Below are 26764 nucleotides of genomic sequence, written 5' to 3'. Positions count from 1 at the left end.
TCACAGGGTGCTGTCGTAGTCCCCGCTCATCCTCCGGGCGCTGGACGCCAGAAAGATGTCGTTGTCCTGCTGGCAGTGGTGATGGCAGGAGCAGGTCTTGATGAACATCATCTTCCTGGTGAACACGTCTCCCTCGGGACACCGGAACTCCACGCTGGCCGTGACGCTGGTGGACGGCGTGCAGCAGCGCCCGTCCGTGCACACGCCACAGAACCTGGGTCGGTACAGCCTGCTGCTGGAGCAGCCCGACAGTCTGAAGCGCATCCAGAGTTGGGCTCTGGGAGTCCGGATGCATTTCTTTCCTTTCTGTACGGAGAGAGGAAGAGAAACGAGTGTCAGACGACCCGGGCCTGTCAGCTGCGCCGGGAGTGCGCTAAACAGGCACACTGAAGGTGAACTGCTGCTGATGCCTGTGGACACGGGTCAGGTTATTCAGCATCAGCACAGGTTTATCTGCCTCTAGGGTATCGTCGTCACCAAGACGAGACACACCATCTTCATCCTGGCTCCATTCTGACTGACGGTATGTTCCGGCAACTTGTACCAGAATGGACAGAACAGGCCGTCCTTCCCCAGGAGGCGCTGGTCTTTTAACATTTGCAGGAAACTTATGTGGATGTTCTCCTCGTCGGCAGTGGCCAGCATCCTGTTCTATGCTGTGGTGTTCTGGGGAAGGGGTGGAACCAAAAGGAACGCAACCAGACTGGACAAAGCAGTCAAGAGGTCCGGCTCTGCAGTGTTCATTAAACTGGACTCCCTGGAGACAGAGGCCCAGAAGAGGACCCTGAACAAGCTGGACTCCCTGGAGACAGAGGCCCAGAAGAGGACCCTGAACAAGCTGGACTCCCTGGAGACAGAGGCCCAGAAGAGGACCCTGAATAAGCTGGACTCCCTGGAGACAGAGGCCCAGAAGAGGACCCTGAATAAGCTGGACTCCCTGGAGACGGAGGCCGGGACGATCCTCTGCAGGTGTTAAGCTGGGATTATGCCCACCTTGTCTACTGGCTCTCTATCACCTGTCATCACGTGCTGCAAACTCAGAAACACTCAGCAGCATCGGCCTCTCAGACCTGGATGGAGCTCTGACTTCCTGCTCCAGCCGGATCTGCCTGCAGCCGTGGGCGTGTCGGTGGTGCAGTGGTGAGTGGGGCTCACCCGGATGTCCCTCTCCTGCTGGCTGCTGCAGGGTCGCACCATGCAGATCCTGGTCTGCCGCTCCAGCTGGCAGCGCCGGTTGTCGTTGGTGACGCGGGACGAGATGCCCATGCCGCAGCTGGCCGAACACTCGCTCCACGCCGTGGTCTGGACGATGCAGTTCTCTCTGGGACTCTCAGCTGGAAGTCCAGGAGGAGACGACTGGGGCACCAAGGGACGGACATGAGACACTCCTACAGGAAGAGGAGGAGCATTAAAGAGAGGAAACACACACACACACACACCCTGAGTGGTTGGGTGTCTGACCTGCGCTGACGGCCTGGTAGTGGCGTTCTGGGGGGGTTTGGTGACAGACCCAGTCCTCGCAGCACTTCCCGGGGATGTGGACCGGCCGTGGGTACGGACAGTCCGGGGACGGCGGCCGGGCCTTGGTGGGACACGTGGGCACACAGCCGATCTCCCCGTTCATACACACACACTGGTGTTTGCAGGTGGGCCGGAAGGACTCGCCGCTGCCGTACGTCCGCCTGCCGAGGACACACGGCTGGCCGTCCTGAGCTGTGGACACAACGCACGGCGCCGTCAGAACCGCTCCCGCCGCTTCCTGTGGAAGTCAAGGTCGTCACTGCTGAAGAGAACATGGAGCATCAGTGGTTTATAAAGCCGCTCTGTCTTTTTGATCATGTTTGGGTGTTGTTGAAGGAGTGTCAGCGCCACGGCTGCCTGAGAGAGGAAGCCCTCTCCAGGCTCCAGGCCGCGGTGTGCCAGTCACCCATGCAGACGCCGGTCTGGGTGTCGCTCAGCAGGGTGTAGTCGCAGTAGAGGTCCTTGTGGTGATCGCAGGGCTCCAGCAGGGAGCAGGGCTCCCTCAGCTGCCGGGCGCACACTTTACAGCAGCCGCAGCCGTCCAGCACCAGGCTGGTTCCCACAGGGCAGCGAGGGGGGTCGGCGGGGCAGGAGCAGGTCTGGGAGCAGTCCTGGGACACCGTCTGACACATGGAGACAAGCACCGAGACAGGGGTCCGTCTTAGGAAACACGTCTTCAACCCAGTCCTCTGTCAGTCACCACAACCATGAGACCATGGTGCAAATAAATGTTAGAGGCTCTCATGTGGAACCAGCTTCTCGTTCCAGTCAGGGAGGCTGAAGACTGTTCTGCAGCGTGAAGCTGCCAGACCTGCTTCAGGACAGTCTGAACCGGAGTCTAGTGAAGCTTCTGCAGGTTCAGACTGCTGGGAGGACTTCACTGCACCCCCAGAACGACTGAACAACAATCATCTCAGGGCCGTTTTACTGAGAAAAGACTAGTTTTTCATATAAGCAGCAGGAAAAGAACAGCTCTGAACAGGAAGAAACCTGCAGAACCAGACCCAGAGGGGACTTTCTGCAGAACCAGACCCAGAGGGGACTTCCTGTAGAACCAGACCCAGAGGAGACTTTGTGTAGAACCAGACTCAGAGGAGACTCTCTGTAGAACCAGACCCAGAGGAGACTTTGTGTAGAACCAGACCCAGAGGAGACTTCCTGCAGAACCAGACTCTCAACACTTATAAAGGATGAATCGCTGATGTCTGGACGTCAGACTGTCTGTACTTGATAAATGAATCTGTTAGCATGAGGACATTCTCAACAGTGATCTGGAAAGACTCAGCTTCTGGGTTCACAGTCAAAATAAATGATCTGAGTGAGAATTAAAGCTTCATTCACACCATTCAGCCAGAATTCACCTACTCACAGACGTCATCTGGACTTCATCCAGTGAAGCTGCTCAAAGTGAAAACTAAGAAAATCTCAATCTCAACCATTTCAGTCAAACCAGAAGGGTCAGAAACCCTCCAGGTGTGTGTGAAAAATAGGCAGAAAGCAACACTGCTGGTTTCAGTGTCTGGGTTGGTTTTTCCTGCAGTGAGTCTCCACCAGAGTTCAGTTAAAGGCTCCATGTCTCCAGCAGCCTGCGTCCTCCCGCCTCCTGGTCCCTCAGACCACCTGTATGTGAAAAGGTGTCGCCTCTCCGCCACTGTTCCTGTTGCAGTGCCAGCTTCCTGCCACCAGAGGGAGACTGTGAGCAGCAGTCCAGAAGTCTGTTTTCCATGTTCAGCATCAGCTCTCAGTGACAAAGGAGGCAAACAGGGCAGAGACAGATGGAGCGTGCACGGGACGTTCTGGGTTTGAATCACTGTGCACATGTCCTGTGGTGTGACTCAGAGCCTCAGTCAGCCTCGGTCACGTGGGAACCGGACTCACCCTGCAGCCCAGCAGCCTGGAGGAGCCTGGACTCTCAGAACATGAGTGAAATGAAAAGCTTACCGACTGGAGGACGGCCAGGAGCAGCCAGAGCGCCTCTGGGACGTGTGAAGACATGTTTCCTCGGCCGGACCCTGCTGCTGCTCCCTCGGTGGCGGACTGTTGAACCTGGGAGGAGAAACGGCTTAAATAAGGCGCTGGTGGGTGTAGCTGCCGAAACCAGAGCCGTGCCATTCTGCTGAGCTGCCAGGCAGAAACGTCCCACTTCCCCTGATCCCGACTCCCCCTGTCCTGCTCCAGGTGGAGGAGCTGATCAGAGCTGCTGCAGGCAGTCCGCCAGGACAGGCTGCAGAACAACACCCAACAGGAGCAACACCAAACAGCAGAACAACACCAAACAGCAGGAACAACACCAAACAGCAGAACAACACCAAACAGCAGGAACAACACCAAACAACAGGAACAACACCAAACAACAGGAACAACACCAAACAACAGGAACAACACCAAACAGCAGGAACAACACCAAACAACAGGAACAACATCAAACAGCAGAACAACACCAAACAGCAGGAACAACACCAAACAACAGGAACAACACCAAACAGCAGAACAACACCAAACAGCAGAACAACACCAAACAACAGGAACAACACCAAACAGCAGAACAACACCAAACAGCAGAACAACACCAAACAACAGCAGGAACAACACCCAACAGGAGCAACACCAAACAGCAGAACAACACCAAACAGCAGGAACAACACCAAACAACAGGAACAACACCAAACAACAGGAACAACACCAAACAGCAGAACAACACCAAACAGCAGGAACAACACCAAACAACAGGAACAACACCAAACAACAGGAACAACACCAAACAACAGGAACAACACCAAACAGCAGAACAACACCAAACAGCAGGAACAACACCAAACAACAGGAACAACACCAAACAACAGGAACAACACCAAACAGCAGAACAACACCAAACAGCAGGAACAACACCAAACAACAGGAACAACACCAAACAACAGGAACAACACCAAACAGCAGAACAACACCAAACAGCAGCAGAACAACACCAAACAACAGCAGGAACAACACCCAACAGGAGCAACACCAAACAGCAGAACAACACCAAACAGCAGGAACAACACCAAACAACAGGAACAACACCAAACAGCAGGAACAACACCAAACAACAGGAACAACATCAAACAGCAGAACAACACCAAACAGCAGGAACAACACCAAACAGCAGAACAACACCAAACAGCAGCAGAACAACACCAAACAACAGCAGGAACAACACCCAACAGGAACAACACCAAACAGCAGAACAACACCAAACAACAGCAGGAACAACACCAAACAGCAGAACAACACCAAACAGCAGGAACAACACCAAACAACAGGAACAACACCAAACAGCAGGAACAACACCAAACAACAGGAACAACATCAAACAGCAGAACAACACCAAACAGCATGAACAACACCAAACAACAGGAACAACACCAAACAGCAGAACAACACCAAACAGCAGAACAACACCAAACAACAGCAGGAACAACACCAAACAACAGGGACAACACTGAACAACGACAGAAAAACATCAGGAACACTGAAAGAGGTGTAGAACTCCTGGAACGGAGAACACAACCAGCAGAACAGCCCTGCCCTGCTGGTGTTGCATTGTGGGACAGAGGGCTGGTGGACCGGCGTTCAGAGGACGACTCCTGCTGAACGAGTCACAAACAAATGAGGGAAACTTTCCCAGCTGTCTGCAGGATCGGGACGAACACAGAGTTTAGCAAAGCGTTCAAACATTCCACTGCTCTGGAGATCACCCCTCTGGTCCCCCCCGCCCCCCCTTGGAGAGCGCTGGTTCTGGTTCTGCCGACGGTTCTGTCCAGAGAGCGTTCAGAAGAGCTGAGCTGCTGAACGGGACGGAAGCGTTCTGAAGCCGGGCTCGGGTCTGCTGGAGGAGCCTCAGGCCTGCTCAGGCCTCTGAGCAGCGACAGCTCCAGCAGGAGGATCTGCTTCAGAGACACTCACGCTGGCAGCCACAGGGTCGAGTTCAGGCCTGATTTTCATTTGTTGCTTTAATTATCATTCTTGTAAATCAATGGCTGGATTCCAGGATTAGAAATATTTGAGTCTAATCTGAGGAATGCGTATTCATTAGGGTCATTAAGACATTGGGGGTGTTTGCTGATGTTAATATTTCTTTGTAAATTGATTTAATAAACTTTTTGATTGTTAGATCAGTAAAAAAGGGGCGGAGTCACATCGGTCTGCTTCCTGCTCCGTTTCAGACACTCCTCTGTTCTGTTCGCGATCTGCTCTTTTGTTTTATGTTTTATTTTATTTTTTAACATTCAAAATAAATATATTCATTCATTCACTGAAAATCCAGCAGAAGAGGTTCTGGGTTTCTGCTCCGGTTTTATGGTCAGTGTTTCTGTTGTGGGTCCTGGTCTGGGTTCTGGTCTGGGTCCTGGTCTGGGTTTCTGTTCTGGGTTCTGTTCTGGGTTCTGTTCTGGGTCCTGGTCTGGGTTCTGTTCTGGGTCCTGGTCTGGGTCCTGGTCTGGGTCCTGGTCTGGGTCCTGGTCTGGGTCTGTGTGGAGGGAACCGGTCCTCCGCTCCTTCATCCCTCCTGGCTCGCTGCCAGCCTGGAGCAGGACCGATCATCCTCCAGCCCCGGATCCTGCTGACGAGGCGGCTCCCCTCCCAGCTGGCCCCGCCCCCAAACCAAACCAAACTCTAGAGCCGTCTCTGGGTTCTGGTCATGGTCGTGGTTTTAGTTGTGGTTTTGGTTCTGGTTGTTCTCCTGGTTCTGGTTCTCTTCGTGGTCTTGGTAGTGGTTGAGGTTGAGGTTCTGGTTGTGGTCGTAGTTTTAGTCGTAGATGTTGTGGTTCTGGTTCTGTTGGTCGTCATGGTTCTGGTTCCGGTTGAGTCCTGGATCAGCTCCAGTGGACCCTGCGTCTCTCTGGCCTCTCTTCGACCTTTGACCTGGCATTTCCTGGACTGCTGCTGTGATGACGCGTCGGGGCGGCGGCTGCGGCGGCAGCTGAAGCCTCTGACAGCTGACCCGGGTCCCGGGTCCCGGGTCCCGGGCCGTGGTTCCCACTCCGCCCTGCAGCTCCTCCCGTGTTTGGATTTGAGTGAAGTCAGCCGGTCTGGTTTATTATGGGAGCTCACGGCGCTGATCCGGCTCCGGGGCCAGGACCAGACATGACTGCAGCGTCTGGGGGGTCACGCCCTGCCGGGCTCTCCCGCTGCTCCTGCAGAGCCCGGAGCAGACGTGACAGCGAGCGGCTGAAACACAGCGAGACGAGAACCGCGAGCCGGGAACTGCCTGAGACCGGGTTCGTGACCCGTCGTCCACCTCCAGCAGGAAGTCCAGCAGCTGACTCTGGCTTCCTTTGAGCTCCTGGAAAGAACCTGCCAGCGAGGAGTTTCCCTGAAACCCGCCGCCGCCGCCGCGCTCAGTCAGGGTCTGATGTTCTCCAGAAGAGACCGGTCCCAGATCTGAGCTGCAGGCAGAGTCCTGGTCCAGGTTAGGGCTCTGTGAGCTTAGAAAGCTCTGACAGTGAAGGTGCTCGGTGGCGCAGTGATCAGCACTCATGCTTCACAGCAAGGAGGTCCTGGGTTCAAGTACCGGCTGGGACTCGAGGCTTTTCTGTGTGGAGCTTGCATGTTCTCCCCGTGTGTGTTAATTGGTCACCCTGCTCAGGGACTGGCGTATTGACACTACTGTAGAAAGAAGGGTGAACAGTACGAGCTGTCCCTGATGAATAAATAATAATTAAAAGAAGAATGACGGCAGAGGCCTGGCCACGCCGAGGAGCTGAGCTGAGGTGACGTGTCCCTACCGTCTCCCGGACCGGGTCAGTCTTCCTGTCTCCTGACTGAGGCTGCGGGCAGAGAAACTCCAAATGTGAGTGGAGTGTAGTAATGTTCTAGAAATAACAACACAACTCCACACTTCTCAGCCCTCGGGAGGCTCCGGCCTGTTGGGCTTCCAGGTGTTCGGTCTGTTGTTCGGTCCGTCAGTCCAGAACGTTCCGCTGTCCTCTGGCCAGCTGGCGGTGGGCGTGGCCCTGCTGATGCTCGGAACACTCTGTTCTGGCAGCGCTCCGCTTTCTGGAAGTCAGCAGGCGATGATGAACACGTCGGTCCTCTGCTAACCGCGGCTGTCCGGCAGGATCCGGAGCCGTTCAGCCATGCTGTCGGATCACCGCCCTGCTCCTCCAGCCAGGCCTCCGAGCCTCGACGGCCTCCAGCCAGCGCCCTGCAGTCAGTGTATTCATGGACTGCATTTTGATTTTGATTTGATTTGAAAACTTTATTTCGAACATGTAAAAAAAACATAGGTGAGCAAAAGAAAAAGAAAGAAAAAACAGACATCCAATCAAATACACAATATGAAAAAGTCATGACTATGTGTCTTTAAGGAGGAGGAAGAAGAAAACCTACATTTTTCTAGATCAGGTCAACACCAGTACAGCATCCTCCTGTAGAGTTCTATTGTTCCTTTAATCTACTGTTCCTCTGAGGTTTAAGTGTCAAACATGTTTAGTGGAACCCTTTAAATTCCAACCTTCAGTAAGCCACCTGTCCCTTTAAAGGTGCAGTTTAATCTAAAACTAATATCTGGCTCAGCAGTCATGTTAATATGTTTCAGACCTCCGGGGGACCGCCAGATTTCTGACTTCTTAACTCAAACTACGGACGGGTTTTCTTTACCGACTGTATGAGTCTGTTCCACCCCCGCTGGATGTTTTGAGGAATGTAGTCAGTGAAGTAGGCAGTGAGGGTGAGCTCTTCGCTGCAGCCATCTTCAGTAGAGCCAGGAAGGTCACGTCTGACTTCAGCTGTACTTGTTGAACGTTTCGTACTCGCCGAAGATGATCGGATGTCATTTCACACGGTTCCAGCGTGGTTGATCCTGAACGGAAGCAGGTCCAGTCCTCATGTAGTCCGGTGGAACTGGAGCTCGGAGCAGCGGCGAGGAGGAGGGAGGCCTCACTGCAGCTCTGCAGCCACACAAAGAGCTGAAGGAGCGCCGCCGACATGCTGCTGCCGCTGCTGCATGGCAGGAAATTCCAGGACCGCCGCAGGAATGCAAACAGCTCCAGCAGCCATGATTCACTTTCCATTAGAGGGAGGAGGGAGGGAGGCCCGGTGAGGAGGGGCTGACGGTAAAAATGGTAAAAACAGGAAAACACTGAGTTCGGTGGGCTGCAGCAGTCCTCCTCCCGTCTGACCTGGATTCAGAGGAGGGGGTCTTATGAGACCTGGAGCTGGTCCTGGACATTCCCTACAGGAAGCATGGAGAATGAGAAGAGGATAGATCCTACAACAGAACCCTGTGGAACTCCATCAACTTTGATCTGAGCTGAAGAATCACCGTTAACATTAACAAAGTGGAGCCTGTCTGCTAAATATGAAGGAACCAGTTTAATGCTGAACCTTTAATCCCAATAAGAGACCAGGGCAGAGACCAGGTCAGAGACCGGGACAGGGACCAGGACAGAGACCAGGACAGAGATCAGGACAGAGACCAGGACAGGGACCAGGACAGAAACCAGGACAGAGACCAGGACAGAGACCAGGACAGGGACCAGGACAGGGACCAGGACAGAGACCAGGACAGGGACCAGGACAGGGACCAGGACAGGGACCAGGACAGAGACCAGGACCGGGACCAGGACAGGGACCAGGACAGAGACCAGGACAGGGACCAGGACAGGGACCAGGACAGGGACCAGGGCAGAGACCGGGACAGGGACCAGGGCAGAGACCGGGACAGAGACCAGGACAGGGACCAGGACAGAGACCAGGACAGAGACCGGGACAGGGACCAGGACAGGGACCAGGACAGGGACCAGGACAGAGACCAGGACCGGGACCAGGACAGGGACCAGGACAGAGACCAGGACAGGGACCAGGACAGAGACCAGGACAGAGACCAGGACAGGGACCAGGACAGAGACCAGGACCGGGACCAGGACAGAGACCAGGACAGAGACCGGGACAGGGACCAGGACAGAGACCAGGACAGAGACCAGGACAGAGACCAGGACAGAGACCGGGACAGGGACCAGGACAGAGACCAGGACAGAGACCAGGACAGAGACCAGGACAGAGACCAGGACAGAGACCAGGACAGAGACCAGGACAGAGACCAGGACAGAGACCAGTCCTCTGTGCTGTGATGAGCTCTGAAACCTGATTGAAAAGACTCTAACAGGTCATTGTTATATAAATGGTCACAGAGCTGACTCACAACAGCTTTCTCTAGGATTTTAGAAATAAAGGGAAGGTTGGATACTGGTCTGTAACTGGTTAGAACTCCTGGATCAAGGGGGGCTTTAGAGGAGAGGTTTAATAACAGAACCTTAAATGCCTGTGGAACATAGCCTGTCACTAAAGATAAGTTGATCTGATCTAATATTGATGTACTGATCAGGGGGAAAATGTCTTTAAGCAGTCTGGTTGGGATTGGATCTCATGTACAAGTTGTAGGCAGGATAACTCAGAGTTCAGTAGGATGGAAGCTCAGCAGCTGTGATTCAGGTTCTACTGGCAGGTCTGAGGATGTGGTTGGTTGGTCTGAGACCACTTTGGGGAGAGTGCTTTCAGTTTTATCTCTAATAGTTATGATTTTGTCATTAAAGAAGTTTATAAATCATTGCTGCTTCAGGCTGAGGGGATCTGAGGCTCAGCAGAGCTGGACTTCCTGTCAGCCTGGCTCTGGTATTAAAGAGGAACCTGGGGCTGTTCTGGTTTCTTCTATTAAGGATGAATAGTAGGCAGTTCCAGTTTTACGTAGAGTTATTCTATAGGTTAACAGACTATCTTTCCAGGCAGTACGAAATACTTCTAGTTGGGTTAGACGCCATTTCCTCTCTAGTTTTCCAGCTGATCTTTTTAATGTTCTCAGTTGTTGGTTCTACCATGGAGCTCGTCTCCTGAGGGTTCATGTGATTAACTTCAGGGGAGCAGCTGAGTCCAGTGTGGAGCAGAGTGAAGCTGCTGCTTCATCTACAACTAAATCAACTTGAGTGGGGCTAATGCTAATGCTAATGCTAATGCTAATGCTAATGCTAGGACAGCTGCTGATTGGGTCCTCAGATGGAGGGAAGTTAATATTGATGGATCATTTCCTTGAATTTGGTCACAGTATCTTCTGACAGACATCTTCTAAGTTAATTTTTTTCCCAGGAGCTTTAAAGCCAGTTGTAAACTCAGATGATAACAGGAAGTGATCAGACAGAGAAACTGTTAATTGACCAGTGTCAGTACCATAGGTGAGAAAAAGATGGAGGGTGTGACTGAAGTGATGAGCAGGTCTCAGGGTGGAGGGCGGCTCAGGCGAGGCCTTCATCAGCAGTGTGAGCATCTCCTCTTATTTCCCTGCAGCTCTGAGCAGAAGGCCGACCGACTTTCATTCATCTGGTCCGACGACAAGCAGGGTCATGAAAGACGCACAGCAGAGTCACAGACCAGACCAGACCAGACCAGGACAGACTGCTGCACACACGGTGTGGATGTTTTTGTCTCTGGTGACAGTTATGAACCTGTAAAGGAGCTGAAGGACCTACAGGACCAAGACCCTCCAGGATCTGGACTGGCCCTCAGCAAAGATGAACCTCTGTCTTTATATTTTTTCATTGAGTCTTTGATGGAAAGCTCCGGTCAGTTTGTGGCATCCAGTCGGTCTGGGGCGTCCGGTCGGCCTGGTCTGGGGCGTCCGGTCTGGTCCGGGGCGTCCGGTAGGTCCGGGGCATCCGGTCGGTCCGGGGCGTCCGGGGCGTCCGGTCGGTCCGGGGCGTCCGGTCGGTCCGGGGTGTGCGGTCGGTCCGGTTGGTCCGGGGCGTCCGGTCGGTCCGGTCGGTCCGGGGCGTCCGGTCGGTCCGGGGCGTCCGGTCGGTCCGGAGTGTGCGGGTCGGTCCGGTTGGTCCGGGGCGTCCGGTCGGTCCGGGGCGTCCGGGGTGTCCGGTCGGTCCGGGGTGTCCGGTCGGTCCAGTCACAGTTGAGCTTGCAGACGCAGCAGGAGTGTTTGAGACATTTATTATACAGACCATCAGCATCATAGAAATAAACTGAAAACATTTCACTGGTTCCATCTCCACCTGAACAGCAGATCTACACACGGCTCTACGTGGATTAACGGTCTCATAGACGTTTATCTTACAACATTTACTGTAAAACCAGAAGCAAAGTGCCACAGCCGACAGGAGACGTGGAGCAACGTCCTGGAAGACGTCCTCTCCCGTCTTTACATGTGAGTACAGTGAGGGTTAGAGAGAGGAGGGGACAGACGAGGACAGGGTCGATACAGGGCCGCGCCTCCTCTGGAGACTGGAAGCAGGCGGGACGGAGCGGGAGGGGGAGGGGGACGGGGACAGCGGGGACAGGATGGGGGGGGGTTCAGTTCTTTGAAGCGAAATAGATGATGATGGACAGGATGACCAGGGCCACGGAGCAGACCAGAGCCAGGATGCACATCTTCTTCCTGGACTTTTGCTGCGGAGGGGAGGGAGACAGCAGTTAGAACAGCGTCCTCCGTGTCCTCCGTGTCCTCCGTGTCCCGCTGGCTTCAGTCCGGCCGCCGCCGGGCCGGAGCAGAACCGGGAGAACCGGAAGCTGAAGGCCAGGACACACTGCAGGAGGATCAGAGCCAGCGAAGGTCTGACTGTCAGCAGGATGCTAATGAGGCGGGGGCCGATAGTTCAGAACATGTTTAATATTTCCCATCATACACCCTGTTGTGTGTGGAGCTGAGAGCCGACCGGAACACACCTCCTGATAAAGCTCCCTGATTGGCTGAACAGCTCCGCCTCTCCAGGGTGTTGATGCTGCTGATTTAAAGATCCCGTCTCAGGAATATATGTCAGTGAAATATATTCACTACATGACTGGAACAGGAAGCCAGAGCTCCTGAACCCAGCAGTGCAGAAGTGAGTGGGTAATCCACAGTAACTGTATCGCTCCTGGATGAACCGGATTTCCTCCATTCAGACCCGAACCCCGACCTGATCCATTCATCTGCATCTCCGTCCTGCAATAATCCCGACGTTTTAGTTCACTCCATTATTAACCATCACAGAAGAATGTGGGGGGGGGGGGGGGGGGGGGGGGGGGCTTTCCGCTGACTGTGTGCCTTCAGAGCAGACAGAGCGACGTATAATTAAACTTTTCCTAATCAAAGCTCAACGAGTTTTTACTCTGGTCTAAACTTTCCAATCTGGGGGCAAAGAGAATGATTTGAGATAGTTGGTGATTTAAAAAAGTAGCTGTATTTGTCACAGACTGCTATAGTAACTTATTTCTACTGCTCCTCTCTGGAGCCAAAAGTAAAAAAACACACATATTAATAAGCTGAATTATTATCAAATGTAAATTATGAGGGAATTAAGTCAAACTGTGTCCCCTCTTCTGCTCAAGTCACGTTGGACTAATGGAGGTTTGGAAGAGTGAGGAGCCGATTCTCTGATGAAGAACCTTCTAGTGTTCTGCTCCTCAGTGGCTCCACACACTGGAACATCAGGAGAGGACAATCTGTCTCCTGCCGTCTTCCAGGGTGTCTCTGACTCCGGGACACGGAGGCGTCCCGCAGGGTGTCTCTGACTCGGGGACAGGGAGGCGTCCTGCAGGGTGTCTCTGACTCGGGGACAGGGAGGCGTCCTGCAGGGTGTCTCTGACTCGGGGACAGGGAGGCGTCCTGCAGGGTGTCTCTGACTCGGGGACAGGGAGGCGTCCTGCAGGGTGTCTCTGACTCGGGGACAGGGAGGCGTCCTGCAGGGTGTCTCTGACTCGGGGACACGGAGGCGTCCTGCAGGGTGTCTCTGACTCGGGGACAGGGAGGCGTCCTGCAGGGTGTCTCTGACTCGGGGACAGGGAGGCGTCCTGCAGGGTGTCTCTGACTCGGGGACAGGGAGGCGTCCTGCAGGGTGTCTCTGACTCGGGGACAGGGAGGCGTCCTGCAGGGTGTCTCTGACTCGGGGACAGGGAGGCGTCCTGCAGGGTGTCTCTGACTCGGGGACAGGGAGGCGTCCTGCAGGGTGTCCCCGGCTCACCTGGTAGTAGGCGGCTCTCTGCAGCTGCTCCGCTCCTCGCTCCACATGCACCTCCGCATTCTCCACGTTGGCCTCGATGCTGTCTGCACAACACAGGACACACACTGTGAGGGAGGGAGGGTGTGTGTGTGTGAGACGGTGTGTGTGTGTGTGTGTGTGTGTGTGTGTGTGTGTGTGTGTGTGTGTGTGTCAGCACTGCACTACACCACAGGAGGAATAACAGTCCTAATGTCCCACTTCTCAGAAAATCTAGTTTTGTGAGACTAAAATAATTCAGTGCCGTGTGTGGTGTGTGGTGTGTGGTGTGTGGTGTATGGTGCGTGTGTGGTGCGTGGTGTGTGTGTGGTGTGTGGTTGTGTGGTGTGTGGTTGTGTGGTGTGTGGTGTGTGGTGTGTGGTGTATGGTGTATGGTGCGTGTGTGGTGCGTGGTGTGTGTGTGGTGTGTGGTTGTGTGGTGTGTGGTGTGTGGTGTGTGGTGTATGGTGTATGGTGTGTGTGTGGTGCGTGGTGTGTGTGTGGTTGTGTGGTGTGTGGTGTGTGGTGTGTGTGGTGTGTGGTGTGTGGTGTGTGGTGTGTGGTTGTGTGGTGTATGGTGCGTGGTGTGTGTGGTGCGTGGTGTGTGTGTGGTGTGTGGTGGTGTGTGTGGTGTGTGTGTGTGGTGTGTGTGGTGTGTGTGGTGTGTGTGGTGTGTGGTGTGTGGTGTGTGGTGTGTGGTGTGTGGTGTATGGTGTATGGTGTGTGTGTGGTGCGTGGTGTGTGTGTGGTTGTGTGGTGTGTGGTGTGTGGTGTGTGTGGTGTGTGGTGTGTGGTGTGTGGTGTGTGGTTGTGTGGTGTATGGTGCGTGGTGTGTGTGGTGCGTGGTGTGTGTGTGGTGTGTGGTGGTGTGTGTGGTGTGTGTGTGTGGTGTGTGTGGTGTGTGTGGTGTGTGTGGTGTGTGGTGTGTGGTGTGTGGTTGTGTGGTGTGTGGTGTGTGGTGCGTGGTGTGTGTGGTGTGTGGTGTGTGTGTGTGTGGTGGTGTGTGTGGTGTGTGTGGTGTGTGTGTGTGTGTGTGTGTGTGTGTGGTGTGTGTGGTGGTGTGTGTGGTGTGTGGTGCGTGGTGTGTGTGTGGTGTGTGTGGTGGTGTGTGGTGTGTGTGGTGGTGTGTGGTGTGTGGTTGTGTGGTGTGTGGTGTGTGGTGCGTGGTGTGTGTGGTGTGTGGTGTGTGTGTGTGGTGGTGTGTGTGGTGTGTGTGTGTGTGTGTGTGTGTGTGTGGTGTGTGTGTGTGTGTGGTGTGTGTGGTGGTGTGTGTGGTGTGTGGTGCGTGGTGTGTGTGTGGTGTGTGTGGTGGTGTGTGTGGTGTGTGGTGCGTGGTGTGTGTGTGGTGTGTGTGGTGGTGTGGTGTGTGTGGTGTGTGGTGTGTGTGGTGTGGTGTGTGTGGTGTGTGTGGTGTGTTGGATGACCCTCCTTCCCGGGGCTTTCCGGGTGGATCAGTCCTACATAAAGACGCTCAGCTGGATGTGTGCTGAATCACCCGCTGAGCTCTGCTTTCACCCGTTCAGAGTTCTGCTGATTTCACATCTTCAGGAAAGTCTGCCGTGGAAAGTGTGAGTCTGCAGAGAGTACTTCCTGTGGTCGTCCAATGAGAGCTTCCTATTGGCCGATGGGCGGGTCCTGATCCGGATCAACGGACTCACCGATCATCTCTCCCTGGTCGTGGATCATCACTGCCAGGTCCTTGAAGATCTGGTTCACATCCAAGATGTCCGACTGAAACACGGAGAGAGAGGTCAGAGGTCAGAGTGAGGAGGAGGGGGACGAGGAGGAAGAGGAGGAGGAGGAGGAGGAGGAGGAGGAAGAGGAGGAAGAGGAGGAGGAGGAGGAGGAAGAGGAGGAGGAGGAGGAGGAGGAGGAGGAGGAGGAGGAGGAGGAGGAAGAGGAGGAGGAGGAGGAGGAAGAGGAGGAGGAGGAGGAGGAGGAGGAGGAGGAGGAGGAGGAGGAAGAGGAGGAGGAGGAGGAGGAAGAGGAGGAGGAGGAGGAGGAGGAGGAGGAGGAGGAGGAGGAGGAGGAAGAGGAGGAAGAGGCGGAGGAGGAGGAGGAAGAGGAGGAGGAGGAGGAGGAGGAGGAGGAGGAGGAGGAGGAAGAGGAGGAGGAGGAGGAGGAAGAGGAGGAGGAGGAGGAGGAGGAGGAGGAGGAGGAGGAGGAGGAGGAGGAGGAAGAGGAGGAGGAGGAGGAGGAAGAGGAGGAGGAGGAGGAGGAGGAGGAGGAGGAGGAGGAGGAAGAGGAGGAGGAGGAGGAGGAGGAGGAGGAGGAGGAGGAAGAGGAGGAGGAGGAGGAGGAGGAGGAGAGGAGGAGGAGGAGGAGGAGGAGGAGGAGGAAGAGGAGGAGGAGGAGGAGGAGGAGAGGAGGAGGAGGAGGAGGCGTCTGACCTCCAGCTGTCGTATGTTGGTCTCTCGCTCCCGGATCAGCTCCAGGTCCTCCTCTGTGATGGCCGCCTCCTCCGTCTGGGTGCTGATGGGACCAAAGTCCTCCTGACTTCAGGAGACGAGGACGAGCAGAGACAGTCAGCGGGAGTCGGTCTGGGGGACACGCCCACAGCCGCACACACACTCACTTCTCGAAGGACACCAGCTTCTCGTCCCAGGCGTTGTCCTCGGCCTGCCGGAGGGAGAGACAAGCCGAGTCAGAAACCAGAGGGACGCTGAGGAGGACGCCCGGTCCCGGACCCCCGCCGACCCACCGACAGCCGCGAGCCGGCCCTGGCCCTCGCCACCGACTCCTTCTCCTTGTCGGCGGCGCGCCGCTGCACCGCCTGGAAGTTGTTGAGCGCGGCGGAGAAGTCGTTCATGAGCCGGTCCCTCTGCAGCCGCTGCTGCCGCTGCTCCGACGCCGAGGCCGGCGGCGGCAGGCCGCCCAGCGCCTTCAGCTGCCGGTTGGTCTCTTTGGCCAGCTGGTTGGTGGAGTGCTGGATCTGCTGTCTGGAACACAGAGCGGGGAACCGGGGAACCGGGACCAGCCTGTCAGAACCCAAACCGGACCGCCGGGGTTCTGCTGGTTCGGCCTGACCGACTCATTTAAATGTGCTCAGGACTTTTCTGCTCATGACCAGCTTCAGAAACTGGACTGTTTTCTACCAGATTAACCCTTTAATCACACGGTTCCTGCAGTTAATCGTGATTAATCACATTTCTGACTGATTGATGAAGCTGGTCTTGTTCCAGAGGTTTTGTTCTACATGATCACAGTAATAATCCACAGAATGAAGCTCCTGATGTGAGCCCACATGAACACCGAGGCGATCAGGAGAGCCCCCTGCTGGTGGAAATCAAACACTACACCTACACTAAACAGCAGGCCTGGATGTGTTCATTTGTCCACCTTGAGAATTCCAGAATAAATACTCTGAAGTTCTGAAGATCCACAGAGGGGGGCTGAAACACACCCAGCTGTAAAGATGAGCAAGGCCAGGAGAGTTCATCAGTGTGTGTGTGTGTGTGTGTGTGTGTGTGTGTGTGTGTGTGTGTGTGTGTGTGTGTGTGTGTGTGTGTGTGTGTGTGTGTGTGTGAGGGCGGAGTGTGTTCTTACAGACGGTCCTGCAGCTCACAGGAGTCTTGTCTGGTCCCCAGCTGGTTCACAATGTTCTTTATCTGAGCAGCTGTCACACACACAAGAACACACAGCGTCACACACAGTTCCTGTCCGGAGAGAACACCGACCAGGCCGTAGAGACGGCGGACAGCAGCTCGGACGAGCGGCGCTCACTGTTCTGTGTGATCCTCTGGATGTTGGAGCTGCATGTCTGGATGAGGGAGCTGAAGTCCGCCGGCGAGGACCGGCTCTCTGTTCTGGAGTACGACATGGCGGCCGGCGTCCGTCGAGGTCTGGCTGCAGAGAGGGACACACAAAGAGTCCCGGGTCTTCCTCAACAAGACCGAGACGTCGGATTGGAAACATCCTGCGGTCCTCAGACACCGAGACCGATTTCACAGTGTTCTTTATTAATCTGTCCAGTCAGGCTTGGATTCAATATTTATCTGTACACTGGGCTCCATATCTTTTTAAAGCCAGAGGTTTTTAACATATCTGACTGCCACCGATCGTGGAAGAGAGATTATTTATTGTCACGCGATTTAAGTCAGCCAAACCCACTTTCAGCCCAATTTCATTTGGAGTGGTAAAACAGCACCAGAATAACCTTTAAACAGAATGTTAGCGCTTTGCTGTGTCATGCTGCAGAGCACACATGATGAAAATGTGGATATTTTCACCAAAACGAAACTATTACTGCAGAAAATGACGCCAATCTTAACATACACACAATTTTAATGGGACCTTCTGGTGTGAAATCCAGTGATGTGGGGGCTGCTTTTGGCCCGCTGGCCTTATATTTAACACCTCTCGTTCAGAGAGATATGATTGAATTGATAAGTGAACACCAAGCCAAGTGTCTCCTGTTCAGGGAATCGAATGATTCTTATTCAGTCCAAGGCTGCTGACAGAAAGACGTATTTAACGGAGGAATCCGGGGCAGTCTGGTCATCCTCCGGCTGCAGCTCAGCTGGTAGCCTCCCGGCTAACCATGCTAGCTGTCAGCCTCCCGGCTAACCATGCTAGCTGTCAGGGAAACATTCAGCCCGGCGACGTGAAAACCTGCTGAACGTTTAATGACGGCAGAGAGTCGAAGATAGAAGGTGATCTTAACTCAGCGTTTCCTGTTGAAAACGAAACATTTATCTGCTCTCCAGCTCAGCTGTTAGCCTCCCGGCTAGCTGATGCTAACCTGCCCGTCCGCAGACAGACCGGACAGCCCGGAGGCTCACCGGCAACCGGCAGCTCCGCGGCCTCAGCGGCCACGAAGGGAATGTCAGAGCCATACTCACCGCTGAAAGTGACTTGTTTCTGGGAAGAAACTGTGTTATTTTTTTTGGTTCAGGACAGCAGTAGAGATATTTTTCTTCCTGGTCTGTGACGTCACGCCGTGACGTTGCCAGCGCGCCTCAGCGCCCCTGCCGTCCGGAGGGCGAACTGCTTATGGATATACACAAAGACTACTTTTTTCTTCACAAACCTCAAGAATTAGAACAGAAAATGACTCCACTGTCAACATAAAAGTCAACTTTAACCAAACCTTATGGAAGAAAACACAGCAGGGCGCAGCAACCAGGCAGAGAGGTGTCATGGCGGCACCGCGGTCTCAGTTCAGGTCCAGAACCCTGATGGTCAGCAGGCTCTCGTGTTTCTACTGGACCCAATCATTTCAGACATCAACTCCATCCTCAGGGCCTTTCGATTTTATTTCAGTTCACACAGAGGACATGCCTCCTGTTGGAGGTGAGTGTGTGTGTGTGTTCCTCATGACGCTTCAGTCTCAGATCGATGACCTCCTTACACGAGGAGAAACATCAGCATTGTCTCTACTTGATCATTCAGACCTGCTTTCAGTCGACAAGCGACAAAATAAAACCTCTGTCAGACCTGAGTGTCTCTGGAGTCCGAGGGATTTTTGTTTAACGTGTTTCATGTGTGTGAGGTGTGGACAGAGTCCGTGCTCCCGCTGCTCCTCTTCCTCTTCTCACTGCGCCGATCGGCGGCGGCGGCGGCGGTTCCCTGGGGGCTGCAGGCCCGTGTCTCTGGGAGACTCTGTCCGGGTTCCAGCACCTGTCGAACGGTCACGTTGACCCTGGAGGTCTGGATGTACCTGCGGCACACGGTCCAGTCCTCCTGGCTCACCGGCTCCGGCAGGGCGCCGTCCCGCAGGTCCCGGTCCGGGTCCGGGTCCGGGACGGGGCCCTCCGCCTCCAGAGCAGAGCGCCCGGCGGCGGCGGGGAGGATGCAAGGCACGGCGTGGTACAGCAGGCGGCTCTGACCCGACATCACCATCACGTCCCCGCTGTGCATGTACATGGCGGTGGGCGGGTCCTGCCGGCGGCGGCCCCCCAGCAGGAAGATGGCAGACTGCCCGAAGCTGCGGGAGAAGGGTTTTCCTCAGGTCAGCGCAGCGTCTCCCGGGGCGGCGGACGCGGGGACAGCCCCCTCACCTGAAGGACAGCAGCGGGCGGGTGTGGTCCAGCTCCGACTCGTCCACGTGGATCCCCAGACACGAGTCCGGCCGGTAGAAGTTCAGGATCGCGGCCTCCGACTGGAACCCCGGGAAGCCGCAGGCCGCCGACACCCGGGACGACAGCGAGTGCAGGTCGGAGGGGAACGGAGTGTGGCTGCTGGAGGAGTAGGTCTGGAGGAGCAGGGAGCGGGTCAGAACCGGCAGAACCGGCAGAACCGGCAGAACCGGCAGCCAACGTTCAAAAGCAAGAAGAGCAAAACAGTCCTTGACTGCTACTGTAGAGTTTCCCTCCAACACCTGGTTTCATTCTTGGCTCCTTCAAAGAGCAGATCTGAACTCAACAGTTTTCTGCTTCACTAAGTACGGTACGGAATGAAAGGTACAGGACAGTACGGTACAAGACTACTGATGAACATCAGTGTAATAAATGTATTCATTCATTCATTCATTCATTCATTCAGTGTGCTGTCGACCTTGCTGTCCCAGTTGTAGTGATATCCCAGCGTGACCCAGCGCAGCTTCTCCAGCAGAGTCTTCGGTTTCCTCTGTGCACTGACGGGTGAACTGGAACGGGAATCGAACACGGGTGCTGTTACAGAGCAGGCAGCACACTGTGCACTGCGTGCTGACAGACTGAGATACAGTCACTTGATGCCAGACTTCTTAAACCCCTTCACATACAGATCAGCGTTTAGCAGCCGAGAGGAGCTGCAGCACTGGTCGGACACGCCCACGTCCTTTTATGGGCATGGGTGTTCCTGTTTTCCTTATATGTTAAAAAAATGAAGTTCCACCTCTTGTCTGTGCGTTCCCCAGCCGTGTGTGAACTGAGACGAAGCCTGAAACCGACCTGAGGGTCGGTGCGCTCTGTCCCCAGATGTCCTGGGTCTCAGACGGATTCATGTGCATGTCCAGGTTGCAGATGTTTGGTTTTTGTGGATACGTCTTCAGACACTGTCTGACCCAGAAGGCCTGGCAGCCCCGCAGGAAAGGGTTGGAGATGAAGATGAACCCTGACGGACACAGAAACACTCCGTTCATCCTGTGCAGTGGACTGTGACCGAGCACTGAGCAGCCACTTCGGTTTTATTAAAGGTGCTGTAGGCAGGATTCCGCATCTCCGCCATCTTGCTTAGGGTTACCTAAGCAAGATGGCGATTTGACTCATCTAAGATGGCGATTTGAAACCCAGCACAGCCAATCCTGTCCTGTTTTCTTTGACATCACACCCTTACGCAAGTTAAGCCCCTCCCACAAGAACGTGCGACGAACGCCCCTCGACCAATCACAGTTAGAGCCTCAGGGGCTCTTCTGATTGGTCAAAGATACCTGGAGCTGTCGAGATTCCTTTTCAGCTCAGAACAGAGACAGATGGAAACGCTGCGCCCTCGCGGTAGAGCAGTTATGCTACACTCCTGAAGGATTATCAATGGATACTCTAACATTTAATCCAAAGAAAACACAGAAAAATTAGCACTGACTAGCAAAATCCTGCCTACAGCACCTTTAACATGGAGTTAAAACCATGTCTGTGGCTCTCAGTGTAGGTAATTAGATGGATGGATGATGGATGGATGGATGAAGGATGGATGAAGGATGATGGATGGGTATCTACCTGGATATCCCTGCAGGCCGAAAGCTCTCCATTCTCTGACGGGCTTCAGTCCGACTCTGGAAGCTTCCACATCACTCACTGCTGCCAAGTCCAGCTCAGCTGGAACCACCTGTCAGATTATCACACACACACACACACACACACACACACACACACACACACACACACACACACACACACAGTAACTTCAAGTCAGATGTAGTCAAGTCCTGGTAAAGCATGTATTCGGGTGGTGAAGTGGAGACTGTGTGTGAACAGGTCCTGGTTTATCCGGTCCGGACCTGGTCCCGGTGGGGTGAAAGCTGTGCTTTCCACTCACTCTGTCCCCCGGTTCTCCTCCGGAGAAGTCCGTGACTCCGGTCAGATCGGGAGGAGGGTTTCTTCTCCTGTAAAACTTGAATATTTTCCTAAAAGCATCCTCGCCACTGTCCACCATGGAGGCCGCCATCTTGGCCATGACGTCACTGGACGGCCGCTCATCTGCTTCCGGGTGACTGGAGCATTAAAATCAACTGAGACGGTTCTTTGTGAAATGAAAAGGACCGGGGGACATGCAGCCATGTGTGAACAGCCGTCTCCGCTCCGTTCTCACTGACAAGTTTCCAATACGAACCGAAACAGTTCCGGCACGTGTCTGAATAGTTTCTTTGAATTCGCATTACGGACAGCAGGGGGCGGTGGAGCCTCCTCGCGCTGAAGGCGAAGAAGACTAAGGTCACTGCGAGGCAACATGGCGGCTCCCTCCAAGAAGGTGTTTGAGATCTTCGTCTCTAAAGTCCCCTGGACTGTGGCCGGAAGTGAGTCCACTTCTTCTCACTCATGTTAGGTGTGTGTGCGCGTGTGTATGTGTGTGGGCGCGCGCGCGCGCGCGCGCAATCAAAGACGTGAGACATTATGAACGCCCGGGCCAGAGACATGTCTCGGTTGTAGCTTTAAAGGGACAGACGTGTGGAGCAGATCGTGTCCGTCCCGCAGCTAACGACCCGCCCGCTGTGTTTGCAGAGGAGATGCGGGAGTACTTCGGACAGTTTGGACAGGTCAAGAAGTGTCTTCTGCCGTTTGTAAGTATCCTGCTGGGAGCGGGGGCGTCTTCCGGTGCTGGAAGCAGCGGGTCTCCGGTGGGATGAGGACGAAGCCTGTCCTGCCTGTGTCTCTGACAGGACAAGGAGACGGGCTTCCACAGAGGCTTCTGCTGGGTGGGCTTCTCGTCAGAGGAGGGTCTGAACAACGCTCTGCAGAAAGACCCTCACGTCCTGGAGGGGTCCCGGGTGAGAGGCCGCCGCCGCCGCCGCCACATGAGTTCTGACTGCAGACTAAACTGAATTCTGCTTTAGAGTGACCCTGAAACCAGCTGGTTCAGGTGGAAACCAGTCCTCACATTCAACTCCATTCTGATGGAGGTGACTGTTTAATTCTTCCGTCTGAAATGTGTCCCACCATGGAGAACCTGAGGGCTCAGCTGGCGACCCAGGACACGGGGGCGACGGCACCGGGCCGGGACTGGCCTGGATCCCCCGGCCCCCCCCGGCCCCCCCTGGCCCCCATTGGCCCCGGTCATTCTGGATGGAGGCGTATTTTGAAGTCACACGCCGTTCCCCGTCCTGGAGTTAGCCTCGTGAACCAGCCCCGCCCACTCCACATCCACATTTGGATTTAGTAGCTGGGGGGGGTCTGGGGACAAGCCAATACAAACTCCGTGTTGGTTACTCCTCTGAGTGACAGCCACTTCAGCCAATCAGCGCTTCAAATCAAATACGTCATCAACATGCGTTCGCTTCTCTAAGAGTTAGCTTTAGCTCTTTAGCTCTGGCTTCTCTAAGAGTTAGCTTTAGCTCTTTAGCTCTAGCTTCTCCACACGCAGACACGCGAAAACGTCTCTTCCCGTCAGACCCTCTCCAGGCCAGACTCTGGCTCTTGCTTGATTGTTGTAATTCTTGGTATTTTGGCTGTAACTTATTGCAGCTTTCAGACGATGGTTAAAGTTAAAATCCGTAATCTCCGCTACGCTCAGTGATGACATCACTTCCGGTTTAGCCGCCGGAATTCGCCAAAAAAATTTGAAAACAAAAAGCGGCAACACTGATTGGCTCGGCCGTTTCATGGCCGAGCCGCATTCTCCTTCTATTGGCTCGTCCCCAGACCCCCCCCCCCCCCCAGCTACTCAATCCAAACGTGGATGAGGAGTGGGCGGGGCTGGTTCACGAGGCCATCCTGGAGTCACATGACTCTCAGAACCCGGCCGAGCGGCTCGGTGACGGCCAGTCAGAAACAGATCGGGACAGAACAGGAAACACAAACGGGGGCAGTTTCCCACAATGCTTTTCACCCACTAGCCACCAGCTAAAGTACTTTTATTCTGCTTTAAGTTAATTCCAGTGGTTCTGCGGCTTGTTTGACCAACATGTTCCAAGATGGCCGCCCGAAGCAAGCGTGGGGCTCTACAGAGTGAAAAGCTTAAAAACACGGAGCTTTAGCGTCAAACAGGATGTCCAGAATAAACACAGGAAGTGGAGTTGCTTCCTTCTGGGAGGCGTAATACGTCGCGTCCTCCCCCGTCCAATCAGAAGCCTCCGCAGCCTCCTGACCTTCAGTGGCTGTGAATCGCTGTTGCTGATGGGAAACGTCTCTGCCTCCAGCTCCAGGTCCAGAGGAACAAGCGTCTGTTTGCAGGACAGAAGTCCATCAGAGACGCCGAAGACGACTGAGGGTGAGACGGACTCAGAAGACACCGTCCTCGCCTGTTTGCTTGCATTGTCTGGAATGAATAAATTTGTTTTTGTTGTAAGGCTGAAGGCTGAAGGTGCTTCTGTTCTCTTTGATGTCTGTCTAAAAGAAAAGGCCCCGCCCCCTCCGCTCAGGGGGCGGGGCTTGGAGAGCAGCCTGGCGCTGAGTGTGCACTAAACCAGATGTAGGTGATCACTGGGTCGGCCTCTGATTAAAGGTTGGTAGTGCGATGCCAAAGCCCCGTGAGGAGGTGCAGTGAAGCGTGGAGGGGAATGGAACTCGCCGTCCGCTGGTTAAACCGGCGCCAAAACACTTTGGTGGACACGTTATAATCCGCACATTCACCACGCTGTGGAATATTAATGCTAAATGACCAGATTGAGTTGTTTATGTGAAGATTGCTAAAACAGAACTACTTACTAAACATGGCGTCTGGGCGTAGTGATCTCAAAAGAAAACGTAGTTCCCAGTGTTTGCTTCAATGTCGTAACGCTACAGTATTATCTGTTGGTGTTCCACAGCGTAGTGAATGTGTGGATTATAACGTGTCCACCAAGGTGTTTTGGGGTTGTTGGATTGTGTATTTGATGAGTCTGACGAGGGGGAACAAAAATACCATCCACTTCCATTGTGTCCGTCCCGAAAACCTTCCCCGACTCACCTCTGAATAAACAACAGCTGCCCTCACAGAAACAGTCAGTCTGCTGCTCTGATGACTGAGGAGTTGCGCTAAATGGGCCAATCTGCCAAAATGTTGAAGTATCGCTTTAAATGTAGTGAACATCCTGGGCCTATGTTACACCTGCGATCAGCAGATTGTGACGGCTGTAACTGAATGAACAGGAGGAACAAGCAGGCAGAGGGCAGTCACTTTCCAACTCGAAAAAACAAAAAAAAACTCCAACCCCCAATTTCTACTGCGTCCGTCTGCGCTCCGGTCCGGTCCGGTCCGGTCCGGTCCGACCGCCGCAGCAAACACATTACTATTTTAATGACTGTAGCTGATTCCACAGCCTCCGCCCCGCCCCGCCCCGTCAGTCCAACATAGAGCCCAGGTCTGTTTGTCTCTCCGGTCCGTCCAGGTCTCCGGACGCATAGATGTCCACAGTTCAGATGCACCAAACAGGAAAGAGAACTCCAACAACCTCCGGCTTTATACACAATAAAATCATTTTGTCTTTATTAAAAACTTTAAACTGTTTAGAGATGTTTTATTTGTCCTCACATTCATTTTCAGATATATCACGACCAGACATCCCATACTGATTAGAATATACACTTTAAAAAGCGGGCAAACTAAAATCAAAACACACCATCAAGTTTTATTTGACAAACTTCTGTTCTGCCTGTAATCAAGCTGTAGTCAAACGTTTCTGAATGTTCACACAGCTGCATATACGGCCCGTTTGCAGGCTGTTGTCCATAAATGTTGTGTTTTCTACAAAATACATATTCAGGACCGTGTATGCATTTTATTCTGAAAGGCCCGAATGTCAACATCCTGTCACACGAAATTCAGCGTGTTGAAGCACAACCACCAGGATGAAGAGACGCTGGACGTGGAGAATCATAAAATGTTATCTGACCCAGTCGTCCTTTCCAGAGGACGTACAGAGAAAGACGGCAGTGTGGCCCAGACTGCTCAGCTCCTGGAGGTCGATGCTCAGCAGCGCCGCTCTGCTTCTCCGGCCGGCGGAGCAAAGCAGAGCTGTGGGTTTGAACAAACGGGGCGGAGCCGGGCGGGGCGGAGCCGAGCCAGGTGGGGTGGAGCCAGGCAGGGCGGAGCCGGGTGGGGCGGAGCGGGGCGGAGCTGAGCGGCGTGAGGCGGAGCCAAGCAGGGCGGAGCCGGGCGGGGCGGAGCTGGGCGGCGCGAGGCGGAGCCGGGCGGGGCGGAGCCGAGCGGGGCGGGGCGGAGCCGGGCAGAGCGCAGACGGACGAAGTGGAATTTGGGGGCTAGGCTAGCTAGAGGAGCGGGTAGTGCGTCACACTGCCTCCTGCTGGCATGAACAGGTTATTACGCTCAAAGTCAGAGTGCTTTAGATGCTCTAAAAATTACATCTAATGACTGGAAATGAACCAACAATTACATAACTCCCGCTCAGAAGGAAACCACATTCTGCGGCCATACATTCCATGTGTCGGGGGAGAGGGGGAGGAGCCTGCGGGGCTGGAGCAGGGTTTTCCAACCTCTCTCACCAAAAGAGCCGTTTCAGTGACTTTCCGTCAAGTCCAGTGGTTCTGTCGCCATAAAGAACATTTAACCTTTAAAGTGAGGCGAAAGCAGCTCAGGGAGCTTCGTTCCTGCTTGTAACGATCCAGATCTTATGATGCATTCATGAAGTTTAACTACAGTTCAGAACAGTGAACGTTTTATTACACCAAACCTGTTTTTGTTCCTGATTTTAAGTTTTTTCAAGCTTTATTTGTTGACAGCTTTGACATTTTTAAACAGTTTTCTATGCTTTTTCCTGCTATATTTCATCGTCTTTTGTTAGAAATTGGAGACATTTCAGGTTCTTTAAGCTGTTCGATCATTTTCCCTCATTTCTTGTGGTTTTTTTCTTTTTCATTATTTTACTTGAACTGTTTGAATCCCTTCTGAACCAAGAGTGACCAATCACGTAATAATTTAAAAATAAGTGGAATCTGTATTCGTGTATGATGTGGTGAAGGCTTCATGGAGCCGCTGCAGAGGAGCCGCAGGTTGAGCACCCCTGGTCTGGAGGAATCTCCTGCAGTGCAGAAGCGCTGAGGAACGCCGAGCCCGTCGACCTGCCGTGTTGTGATCCGGCCTTCGTGGCCCCGTGGGGGGTCTGCAGACCCCATGGAGCGCTGAGGTCTCACTCTGAAGCAGCTCCAGCACGTCCAGGGCGACCTTTGACCCGTCCACAC

General features: G+C 54.0%; 4 protein-coding genes across 7 annotated transcripts; 1 reads left to right on the top strand and 3 right to left on the bottom strand.

The window, feature by feature from the left end:
• LOC115409244 (CCN family member 2-like) lies at positions 1–8460 on the bottom strand. Of its 2 annotated transcripts, XM_030120330.1 has the most exons (6): positions 8158–8460; positions 3463–3567; positions 1928–2144; positions 1462–1713; positions 1156–1388; positions 1–306 (listed from the first exon to the last, which is right to left on the bottom strand). In XM_030120330.1, exons 2-6 carry the CDS (start codon positions 3514–3516, stop codon positions 1–3), a joined length of 1062 nt encoding a protein of 353 aa, XP_029976190.1. In that variant the 5' UTR covers positions 3517–3567; positions 8158–8460. The 2 variants fall into 2 exon arrangements, with proteins under 2 accessions (XP_029976190.1, XP_029976189.1); XM_030120329.1 differs by lacking the exon at positions 8158–8460 and having other exon boundaries at positions 3463–3729.
• A 3010-nt stretch (positions 8461–11470) lies between these two features.
• On the bottom strand, positions 11471–18454 carry LOC115409246 (syntaxin-12-like). Of its 3 annotated transcripts, none has more exons than XM_030120332.1 (9): positions 18353–18454; positions 17235–17357; positions 17058–17127; positions 16213–16450; positions 16087–16130; positions 15902–16007; positions 15170–15242; positions 13497–13579; positions 11471–11943 (listed from the first exon to the last, which is right to left on the bottom strand). In XM_030120332.1, exons 2-9 carry the CDS (start codon positions 17329–17331, stop codon positions 11848–11850), a joined length of 807 nt encoding a protein of 268 aa, XP_029976192.1. In that variant the 5' UTR covers positions 17332–17357; positions 18353–18454; the 3' UTR covers positions 11471–11847. The 3 variants fall into 3 exon arrangements, with proteins under 3 accessions (XP_029976192.1, XP_029976195.1, XP_029976194.1); XM_030120335.1 differs by having other exon boundaries at positions 17235–17353; positions 18353–18448; XM_030120334.1 differs by lacking the exon at positions 18353–18454 and having other exon boundaries at positions 17235–18292.
• Positions 18455–18797: 343 nt separating this feature from the next.
• LOC115409245 (nucleic acid dioxygenase ALKBH1-like) lies at positions 18798–21605 on the bottom strand. Its single transcript, XM_030120331.1, has 6 exons — positions 21468–21605; positions 21149–21257; positions 20384–20546; positions 20007–20097; positions 19511–19704; positions 18798–19437 (listed from the first exon to the last, which is right to left on the bottom strand). The coding sequence occupies exons 1-6, from the start codon at positions 21603–21605 to the stop codon at positions 18990–18992; spliced, it is 1143 nt and encodes a 380-aa protein (XP_029976191.1). The 3' UTR covers positions 18798–18989.
• Positions 21606–21787: 182 nt separating this feature from the next.
• On the top strand, positions 21788–23933 carry LOC115409247 (SRA stem-loop-interacting RNA-binding protein, mitochondrial-like). Its single transcript, XM_030120336.1, has 4 exons — positions 21788–21945; positions 22151–22209; positions 22309–22416; positions 23785–23933. The coding sequence occupies exons 1-4, from the start codon at positions 21879–21881 to the stop codon at positions 23851–23853; spliced, it is 303 nt and encodes a 100-aa protein (XP_029976196.1). The 5' UTR covers positions 21788–21878; the 3' UTR covers positions 23854–23933.
• The last annotated feature ends 2831 nt before the right edge of the window (positions 23934–26764 follow it).

Source organism: Salarias fasciatus, chromosome 22 (assembly GCF_902148845.1).
Source record: "Salarias fasciatus chromosome 22, fSalaFa1.1, whole genome shotgun sequence".
Classification (NCBI taxonomy): Eukaryota; Metazoa; Chordata; class Actinopteri; order Blenniiformes; family Blenniidae; genus Salarias; species Salarias fasciatus.
The sequence above is the reverse complement of the archived record's forward strand: the minus strand, read 5'-3'. Positions and strand labels throughout refer to the sequence as shown.

Excerpts from the sequence above, each read along its gene's own strand:
- LOC115409244 (XM_030120329.1), bottom strand. The coding sequence starts at position 3,633 with ATGGCACGGCTCTGGTTTCGGCAGCTACACCCACCAGCGCCTTATTTA. Across the intron at positions 1,714-1,927 it reads CCAGACCGGCGTCTGCATGG|CTCAGGACGGCCAGCCGTGT; the intron begins GTGACTGGCACA and ends TTGTGTCCACAG. Across the intron at positions 1,389-1,461 it reads CTACCAGGCCGTCAGCGCAG|GAGTGTCTCATGTCCGTCCC; the intron begins GTCAGACACCCA and ends CTCTTCCTGTAG.
- LOC115409246 (XM_030120332.1), bottom strand. The coding sequence starts at position 17,331 with ATGTCGTACTCCAGAACAGAGAGCCGGTCCTCGCCGGCGGACTTCAGC. Across the intron at positions 15,243-15,901 it reads CCAACATACGACAGCTGGAG|TCGGACATCTTGGATGTGAA; the intron begins GTCAGACGCCTC and ends TCCGTGTTTCAG. Across the intron at positions 11,944-13,496 it reads AGAGAGCCGCCTACTACCAG|CAAAAGTCCAGGAAGAAGAT; the intron begins GTGAGCCGGGGA and ends TCCCCTCCGCAG.
- LOC115409245 (XM_030120331.1), bottom strand. The coding sequence starts at position 21,605 with ATGGCCAAGATGGCGGCCTCCATGGTGGACAGTGGCGAGGATGCTTTT. Across the intron at positions 21,258-21,467 it reads GAGGAGAACCGGGGGACAGA|GTGGTTCCAGCTGAGCTGGA; the intron begins GTGAGTGGAAAG and ends ATAATCTGACAG. Across the intron at positions 20,547-21,148 it reads CGGCCTGCAGGGATATCCAG|GGTTCATCTTCATCTCCAAC; the intron begins GTAGATACCCAT and ends TGTGTCCGTCAG.
- LOC115409247 (XM_030120336.1), top strand. The coding sequence starts at position 21,879 with ATGGCGGCTCCCTCCAAGAAGGTGTTTGAGATCTTCGTCTCTAAAGTC. Across the intron at positions 21,946-22,150 it reads CCCCTGGACTGTGGCCGGAA|AGGAGATGCGGGAGTACTTC; the intron begins GTGAGTCCACTT and ends CTGTGTTTGCAG. Across the intron at positions 22,210-22,308 it reads AGAAGTGTCTTCTGCCGTTT|GACAAGGAGACGGGCTTCCA; the intron begins GTAAGTATCCTG and ends TGTCTCTGACAG.